At 40.3% G+C, this 10,045-nt stretch overlaps 1 protein-coding gene across 1 annotated transcript; it reads left to right on the top strand.

Moving 5' to 3' along the window:
- Positions 1–2,089: 2,089 nt before the first annotated feature.
- LOC127757269 (uncharacterized) lies at positions 2,090–9,030 on the top strand. Its single transcript, XM_052282763.1, has 9 exons — positions 2,090–2,368; positions 3,516–4,334; positions 4,831–5,597; positions 5,894–6,161; positions 6,254–6,475; positions 6,768–6,941; positions 7,061–7,249; positions 7,368–7,481; positions 8,055–9,030. Exons 2-9 carry the CDS (start codon positions 3,648–3,650, stop codon positions 8,352–8,354), a joined length of 2,721 nt encoding a protein of 906 aa, XP_052138723.1. The 5' UTR covers positions 2,090–2,368; positions 3,516–3,647; the 3' UTR covers positions 8,355–9,030.
- Positions 9,031–10,045: the final 1,015 nt, after the last annotated feature.

The raw sequence follows: 10,045 nt of genomic DNA, 5'->3' as shown, positions 1-10,045 counted from the left end.
TGTACCTATATTAGTTCTCAAATTATGCATCATCCAGACCTACCATTTTTTATTTTAAATATTTGTATTCGTCATAAAACTGTGACAGCCACACACCCACACCACTCGAGGTGGCATAGGAAATTACAGCTGTGACTTTTGACAATGTCGTCATTTTGGTTTGCTTGCTTAGAAGTTTTGTTTTAAAAAAGTATGTTTTAAAATTTAGATTAACAAAGGTTCAAAGAATATAAAAGCAAATGTCAGAAAACCACATTTATACTTAGCATATGACCTACATATTATGGTTCAGGGTTTTATAAAACTCCATGTTAAACATATGGAGCATATATTTTCTTAAAGTATTCGTCTTATAAAGTGTCTATAAAATTTTTAGTTACTCATTTCTTAATGCATGTGGTTAGGGTAATTTATTCCTATTTTGAATAATATTTTTTACATATGCTAAAGAGTTAGGATTCTATTTTCTTAGTGGTTATGTGTCACAAGTCATAATCCATGTTGTTCTTTTTAACTTTGCTTGTGAGAATGCTATCTATCTAACAAATTGCCATCCTGTTCATGACGGACGAGATAGGCCATCAGCCAACCAACATTGAATCACCTATTTTCTCTCCTACTTATCTATTATATTGCTCTTCCTCTCTCTTATCCACAAGAGCACACGTAATGCCATTGCTCAGCTAGTTGAGAGGAGCCTTCGTCACCTCGGATCAACGTGGTTTGGGGGAGGGGGGCTCACAAAGAGAGGCAAGGGATTCTCTCTTCTCTCACCCTTCTATTATAATGAGAGGGTGGAGACGGCGGAGGCCACTGAGTGGCGCCCAAACGATGGTGATAAGCAGAGGGTGCAGGCCATCGGGTTTGGCGCGCTTGTTGTGGTAGAGACCATCCGGATTTTGGCATTGTTTATCCACGATGGGGTGAGATCTAGTGGCGTCCATTTTGGCTGGAAGTACACATTTCACTCTCCCCTTCTCACTCTTCATCCTTGCCGCCTATGACAGGATGAACAAACTTTGTTTATCTTCCTTCTCACTAGCAAAGGGATTCATATCCATCTGGCTTTCTTCCTCACCGTTGATACCTCGCAAATATCTCATGATACCTTGCAAGTATTACCTGATACCTATCAGTATACTCACAGATATCATCCCGTTCAAGATATGTGACATAGCAGTCCCCTAACTTCGAGGTTTTCGAAAAACTACTTACAAGAAAAAAGAAAACTTCTTACAAGTCCCTGTAAAATACACACAACCTCTTCTTATTTATCCATAATGAGTCACTAACAAGTAAGCCAAATACCTACCCATTATATTATGAGTAAATTTCACATTGTGCCACATATTTTGACCAAGATTTCATAATGGACTAGGGTTAAATCAATGTTTTCACCTAACACCATATATCTTTACATAAGTTTTTAGTTTGGATTAGGGGTGAGCGAAGCAAGGGAATGTGAGAAAATTTACACAGGGATAGTTATAAAAAGCAAAACATTTTATGTTTTCTTCCTTCTTCTCAGTGTAAGTGGTAATTAACTATTTTCTATTTTATTTTTCTTCATTTGTCCCTATGTATAGATCATTTTGTATCACTTTTAAACATATTTGCATCATTATTTTAGTGTGATTTGCTGAAAAAAGTTGTTTTGTGATTTGCTATTTCTTTCTAAAGATATTTATCTTAATACTATGGAACTAAAAATGATGATTTGAACTGGCTTTTCTCTAATAACTTCCATTGATGTACTCGTGCAAAGATATATGGTGCTAAGTGAGAAGGTTGGTTTGGCTTTTGCCCATTGTGAAACTTTGGTCAAAATATATGGTGCAATGTGAAATTAACTCTTATATTATCTATTTTTTTTGTTTGAAACTTTGGTTAACTTCATATTAAACTAACTGATGTCAAAAAAAAAAATTGGGAAGGAGGTAGTAGGTTATCGAGAGAATGGAAGCTGGAGTATCAGGCAATTTTCAGGGTAAAATATGAATTTTACCCTTAAAAATTTTAACCTGGCGGTCATCGTCCAGACTCGTTCCTTGAGAATAGTTTACTCCACTTTGCTTCCATCTGACCTCTTTCTCTGCTCATCCTCCCCTGCCTGTCACCTCGAGAACGCCGGGCCGTCCGTCCGTCCTCTTCTCCCTCTTCTTCTCGCATCCCGTGTCGTCTTCTCACTTCTCCCCCCACAACCCACACCGACAACCACCACCACTACTGCGTGCCCACGAACTCCTCCTCCCTCCTCATCCCACTCGCCCAATCATTCCACGCGACGTGACCAAACCCCCCTCTATTCTATCCCTCCATCTCTCCCTCTCAATTCTCAATCTTGCATCGCGTTCTCGATTCAGGCCAGGTAGCTCATGTTGCACAGGCCTCTTCTTCCTGCTTGCTGTTTCTTTCAGGGAATTCTTTTTCGGTTGGGTTGGTTGGTTGGTTGGAAGTCGCTGTTCTTGACGCGTTTACTTGGGTTTTAGCGAAAGCTGCTACTATCTTTTTTTTTTCTTGGTTTCTGACATCCCTTCTCTGCATTTGGGTTCTTGATCTGATTTTATGCCTGGCTACTTTGCATTTGGAATGCTTTGATTGTTCTTTTTTTTTTGTACTGAATTTGGTTGCATTAAAATCTGTTTATATGTGTACTGAATTCATCCTCTCAGCTTCCCTTTTCTTTAGGGCTTTCTGGTACTGGATTTGGGTGTCGTAAATGGCTAGCTTAATATTACCTTAGCATTTAGACCACATTCAATGCACCCGTACTGAGCCATCTTGCAATGCTGCCTGCTAATTTTCGTAGCATTTCCTTCTCTCTAGTACTGTATTTGGGTGTTATTGTGGATAAAGTTCCTGAGCTTTATTCCCCAAAACCCCTCTTTTTTTTCTCTCCTAATGTATGGTTTCTCAATACATTTCATTTGGGGGCAGTTCTTGCAGACCAGGTGAACTTGTTTTTTTTTTTTTAATCTCCCTCCTTTTCTCTGATGAAATTGGTTTTCAGGGATGCTGCATTGACCGTGCCGTTTGCTCAGATCTCTATGCACCTCTGGCATTTCCCCTCTCTTTTGTTTATTCGATTTGAGGGGGTGCTTCTCCATACATTCTTTGTTGCTTTTTCATGGCCTTGTTGTGATTTATCTATGATATACAGTAAGTTATTATGTAACATAGATTCACAAAAAAAAATAAATAGTATCTCTTCTTGTCAGTTCTAGCTGCATCTTGTTTATGCCACCCATGTGATGCATTGAGTTGTATTTATGTGAGTGGTTGACTTAGTTCTCACCTCCTCAAATCATTGTAATAAATTTTCCTATGATTTTGATGTGGACAGATGCTTCTCATTTCAGTTGGATTTCTACCCCATTTGCAGCTTTTTTGCAATTAGATTGGTTGTAGGACTTGGTGTTTTGGTGTGCTTTATCCTTAATTTTTCATGTACAGTAGCTGCCTTTTCTCCCTTTGTTAGTTAGTACTAACTCACTAACCGCTTTTACTAATTGCAGGAGCTTTTCTTTGTCAATGAACTTAATGTCAGTCGACTTTTAGTTGGATAATTGAGAGAGGACTACCAGATTGTGCAAATTGTCAACTAGGATTACTATATTTAAGCTCAGAGTGTATCAACTGTTGAAGCAATGGTGCTAGGCCTCCGAACCAAGACGAGGAAGGATGCATCCTTCCATGTAGACTTCAATATCTTCATTCAAGAAATCAGCCCATGGCCCCCTTCTGAGTCCCTCAAGTCTTTGAAATCTGTGGTCCTCTTTTGGGAAAATGGCGAGCGCAATTCGGGGAAGACCAATGCTGTTGCGCCTTCAATTGGATCAGGTACCACAGTAGGGAAGGTTGAATTTAATGAGTTCATCAACCTACAGGCTGTTTTTCAGAAGGAGGGGTCATCCAAGAGTGGGAAATGGCAGAAGAACCTGCTTGAGCTGAATCTGTATGAACCAAGGAGGGATAAGCTGAAAGGGCAGCATTTAGGGACTGCGACACTGGACTTGGCGGAGCATGCGATGTTTCACGAGGACACGAGTGTTCCCGTGCCGCTCAACTCCAAGAGGAGCTTGAGAAACAATGGGCAGCCGATGGTTTATCTTCGAATTCAGCCTTTGGATGGTGATAACTCGAGCGTTTCCTCTAGAGATGCATTGTCAAAGGAGGCATCAGTGGACAGGGATTCAAAGGAATTGATGTCGGAGTACACTGAGGATACTGAGTTTGCTTCATTTACTGATGATGAGGAGGAGGAAGCTCCATACCCTTACCGCTCAGATGGGAACTTGCGTGCAGGTAGTAATAGATCTCAGGAGTCTCTCAAGGTAAAAAACTGAACTCTATTCCTACATGTGTACTAGGACCTATGTTGTGTCTGATCATCTTCCCAAAAGATGTTTTTTAAGACAGTAAATGAAGATTTTTTTTCCAAAAAAAAACAGTAATTTGGGCAGGCCATTGGGAACTATCTCTAGCCACATTTACTAAAAGTGTGTCTGAATTAGAAAACAAGTTTTCAATTTAAAGTTTTACATACTTTTGCTCTCAATACAATTCATTGCTGTTGGAATTTCTGAATGGGCATTGGTGGTTATTTTCCTTTACTTAATTATGTCATGTAAAAACTAAAAAAAAAATGCTATCTGTAAACAGGATTTTCACATGTATGATTAGTACTTTCAGTAAGAATAGTATTGTTGAAATGGTGTAGTTCAGTTCAGTTTTTTTTTCCTTCCACTGCATGTTTTGGCGTCTAGTTGAACTAAATAGTCTTCTTTTATCTTTTATGCATGATTCTGAAACCAATTTGAAATTCTCTAGGGGAAGGATGTAAGAACAGTTGGTAATGAAGGCTCTAGATCACCATTTGATTCCCAGCGTGAAATGCCATCTTCCAGTACAAAAGTGAGGAGCGAAGAAGTTGAAAAGTATCCAATTCAAGTCCAAAAGGCAAATGGCCATCCAGGGAATCTGTCTCTTTTATCAGATTTGCCTGGTGAACAAACTCCATCTTTTCCAGCACAAAATGCTCTCAGAGCTGGCCGCAAAATGTCATTTGCTTATGGTATGAGTGATTCCAACCAAAGAAACTTTGGGGAGAGAACATATAGCACTTTAACTAGTGATAGAGCAAAGAATATGAGGTACAGTATGAGAGTTCCGGATTTTAGTGGTAGTGTCATTAATAAGAAAGTTGATTCCCAGAAGGAAGAAGTGAAAGAAGTTGACTCCCAAGATATTGCGGTCTCTAATGATACTAGGACTGATACCTATGATGGAGCACAAGCTCAGGTGCCAATACGCATATCAAATAATCGTAACGACACCAAAGTTCGAGAACTAGAACTTAGGGTTGAGTTGCTTGAAGCAGAGTTGCGAGAAACTGCTGCTGCCGAGATAGGCCTTTATTCGGTGATCGCTGAACATGGTAGCTCATCAAACAAGGTACACACACCAGCACGAAGGCTCTCTAGGCATTTCATTCATGCGCTTAAAAACTGGTCTAGAGACAAGATGGGGAGTGCAGCAAGAAGTGCTTCCTCTGGTTTGGTTCTGGTTGCAAAAGCTTGTGGATATGATGTTGCAAGGTACTACATGAGACTTCCTCTCATGCTCAACATTCGCATTTTCTTTAGATAAATGAAGCTTTTATTAATCTCAGACGATTACATCAAGTGTGATAGAACCATACTAAGAATGCTCAAACATTCGCATTTTAATAGTGTTTTCTTTTCAATGGAATAATTTGCAATGAATTGACAATTGCTTAACTTCTATATGTCATCATTATATAGATTGCAGTACCCTGTAAAAGTAGTTTATGTAACTTCGGAATTCCTGTTGTGTTATTTTATTTATTGCCTAATATAACTTCTCCAACCAGGTTGAGTTTCTGGCTATCAAACTGTGTGGTGTTGCGAGCAATTGTTTCTGAAACTTCTAAACAATCGAACGGCAATGCTATCAATAATGGTTCCAAAACAGGACCAAGGAGGAATTCTGCGTCAATGTGGGAATCGCTTAACCGGAAGAAAGGAAAATTGCTTTCCCCTGAGTTTGATAACTGGGAAGATGTTGACACATTTATAGCCGCACTTAAGAAGATTGAATCATGGATATTCTCAAGAATTGTCGAATCCATTTGGTGGCAGGTCTGCCTCGTTATTAGTTCAATTTATTTGCTGTTTGTGCCCTTGTCTGTAAGATTTGTTAAATACATTGCATAACAAATCTTACTTTGCAGGCATTCACACCACATATGCAATCTGCTAATATAAGCAGTGAACCGATGCCTAGTTCAAATGCAAAGAAATGTTATGGAAGGATTACTGTTGTGGGCAATCAGCAACAAGCAACCTTATCAATTGACATATGGAAGAAGGCTTTCAAGGAAGCATCTGAAAAGCTTTGCCCAGTAAGAGCAGCTGGACATGAGTGTGGATGTCTCCCTTTGTTGGCCAAATTGGTGAGCTACATATGATTAATCAATAGTTTGAATTTCCTCCTTGAAAATTGTACCATAACTTGTCACCTTGAAATATTCTATTCCTCAAAATGTGTTTTCCCTAAAACTATTCAAATTGTATTGTCCCCGTTGTTTTTTTTGTCCATCTCACCTTAATTTCTTTTATTTAAGAATGTTTTATATGATCAGCCATATCTTGATTTAATACTCAAACAATGAGAATGAGAAAATATAGACTTCATATAAATATTCAAGATCTGTACTAATTCCTAACATCATTTCTCTTTGATAGGTGATGGAGCAATGCATAGCTAGATTGGATGTAGCAATGTTCAATGCTATTTTGAGGGAATCAGATGATGAGATTCCAACCGATCCCATGTCTGACCCAATAACTGATCCTAAGGTCCTTCCTGTACCATCTGGGAAATTTAGTTTTGGTGCTGGGGTCCAACTGAAAAATGCTGTAAGTGAAATTAAAAGCATGCTCATTACGAGGTCATGTTACTCGTCCAATGGAGCCTATTTATTTTATCTGGCTTTCGATCAAAAGCTCTGACCATTTGTCTTTCCTGCTGGTTATAGATTGGCAGCTGGTCCAGATGTCTTAGTGACTCGTTTGGTATGGATATGGATGACTATCCAGAAGTTGAGAGTGGGGATGGTGACAATGGTGCTGCCGAACTGCGCAAACCATTTTATCTCCTAAATGCATTGAGTGATCTCCTAATGATCCCTAAGGATGTGCTCATGGAAACCAGTACTAGGAAAGAGGCATGCACTCTCATCTTGTTCAACAAATGCACATTATTTCCATCTGAACTTGTGAAGTTTTCTTTTCTGGTCATAATATTGTTTTCTAATTCTAATACGATCATCCTGCTTTTCACAGCTTTGTCCTACCTTTAGCTCATCAATCATCAAGAGAATCCTTGATGGCTTTGTGCCAGATGATTTTTGCCCAGACCCAGTTCAACATTCCTTGCTTGAAGCACTGGAGTCAGAGGTTAGTTTATTTAGCATTGGGCTGCATTGAAATTGTATGTTGGTTTATGTTGCTAACAAAAGTAGATGATTGCCTGATTACCTAGTCTCGTAAGTATCAGATATCAAGTCATGACAGTGTGATTGAATCTTACGTTTCATGGTGGAATGGGGAAAAAAAAGGCATTTATGTGATTGCATCTTATGTTTCATTGCACATGGTTATACTTTAGGACTGCAAAATAACTTCTACTAGTTATATTGGGCATACGCACATCGCTTTTTTTTATTACGAACTACTGGTAACAAAAAAAAGGAGAATTGATGATTTATGCCACTTCTTTGTGAAACTAAATATGGAACTTGGTTGCTATTTCTGACAATATTAGCTTGCGATAAACTTATTCTATTTGTACAACCGAGTCGTTTTCCTGGCATAAAGTTGTAGTTTGCTAGTTTCATGAGAAGTAAACCTAGGCATTACCTTCATTGAATGTACCATCTTGCATCAAACCACAATTTGAGGAAAATGAGGAATTTTCAGTTCAACCACAAACAGTACTGGCTATTACTCATCAAACATTCATGCTGTTAGGATCATTTGGAGGGTAACACCAAGGGCATCCGAGCGGTCCCGTGCAATGCGTCACCCATCCTATACCCATACCCGGCATCCGGAGCAATCCTAAGCATGATCGGCGACCCCAGGAAGAGCGGGTCGGCCATCCTCCGCAAGTCCAACACGAGCGACGACGAGCTGGATGAGCTGAGCTCGCCATTGACCTTCATCTCCAAGGCTTCGTCGAACCCGCTCGCGAAGCTGAAGCAGATTGGGAACCCAAACAGTGCCAGGTACAGGCTCCTCCATGAGGTTTGGAAGCTGGATGACCAGTAGTGACCAGTGAGGGTGTGTCCTAAGCATCAGTGATGCTTTGCTTCTCTACTGTACATACACAAGCAATCTCTTTCTGATAGTCTCCAGGTAATTTCCAGCTCTCTTCAGAAGCAAGAACAGAAGAAGAAATTTCAAGGGTTGGGTTAAAAGTAATATTTTTGGTGCTTCCATGCATGTAAGAATGCTGTATAACTTGCATCTTGCTCCAATGTGTTACCAGCTCCCTAGATTTCCCATGAATTTCAGTCACACTATTACCAGGCAGAAGTGTAAATTCAGCAAAATCTCAGCCGTTCATCTTGTGATCCATTGGTCGAAATGATGTAGTCAGCTACTTAGTCCAATCATCCTCCAAGGCTCCAACCAAAAGAATTGACCGAGTTCTTGAAATGGGGTGGGTCGAATCCAACGGTCCACAAGAGTCGGCCCATCACCAGTGACTCCGTGCACTGCCTTGCACAGGGGCAGTGAAAACTCTTTTAGTACCATACCGCTTTCCTACCTCAAACGCACCTGGTTTATAAGCTGGAGCGAGGCGTAGGTGCGCAACGCCAGAGGGTGAAGTGTGGCCCTGTGGGAGGGGCACCCACGTAACAAGCGCACTTTACGTGCGGCTGTAACCCTAAACCATACTGCCTCTCCCTCCTCCGTGGGGTTTGAGTCGCAGGGGCGATCCCATGCACTTCGCTGCTTGATCGATTTCTAAAAGGCGTGTTCTGCCGGTGCTTTGGCCTTCATAATATAAGCACCGATGCCTTGCGTGGGTACCCCTCCCAGGAGAATTAGGGTTGGTGGCGTCTTGAGCAATCAGGGCCCTATATATCCCCCTATTTTAGTAGCCCTCTTTTTTTTGTTATCTTTGTTCCTTTTTTTTTGTTAGAAGAAAAAAAAAGACTAGAAGTTCTTTTTTTTTCTTTTATAGTTCATTGATTGAAATGCAAATGCTTAATTCCAATAAGAAGTGGGAATATAAGTGGGTTAGCCCACTAGGCCACTACCCACATTTCTCACATGATTAAAATAAGCGGGCAAAAAGAATACCGCTTAGCAGCTCCGCTTGCATCCTTAAGGTTGTATTTAGATCCAGGGGTGTAAAGTTTTGGCGTATCACATCGGATATACGGACACACATTTGAAGTATTAAAACATAGACTAATAACAAAACAAAATATAGAATCCATATATAAACTGTGAGACTAATTTATTAAGCCTAGTTAATCCATCATTAACAAATGTTTACTGTAGCACTGAACGCGCTGATGAAGCCTAGAGGAGGGGTGAATAGGCTGTCCCTGAAAACTTGAAAACAAATCGCAGTGGTAAAATTCAAACAGACCCGGAACTTCCTGGTAAGGAACTCCGGAACTTCCGGCCTCCCAGGCCCGGAACTTCCGGTGTTCTAAGACAGGAACTTCCGGGTAACATAACAGAGATGAAATTCAAATTTGGAAACAGGAGACTAAGCCAATCTTCACAATATGGTGCACAGGTATTCTAAGCAGAGGATATATCACAGAATCATCCACAGAAACATCACAGAAAGAGACAAGAGCGATTTTTTCCCGAAGTTCGGATCTTGCAATCCTACTCTCCGTTGAGGGGCTCCAAAGAACTGGGTCTCGATTAACCCCTTGCCTCACTTGTGCAAAAACCCCAGAGGAAATCCACAGCCTTCAACCCCAAACACCCCT

Source organism: Oryza glaberrima, chromosome 12 (genome assembly GCF_000147395.1).
Source record: "Oryza glaberrima chromosome 12, OglaRS2, whole genome shotgun sequence".
Lineage (NCBI taxonomy): Eukaryota > Viridiplantae > Streptophyta > Magnoliopsida > Poales > Poaceae > Oryza > Oryza glaberrima.
The sequence above is the reverse complement of the archived record's forward strand: the minus strand, read 5'-3'. Positions and strand labels throughout refer to the sequence as shown.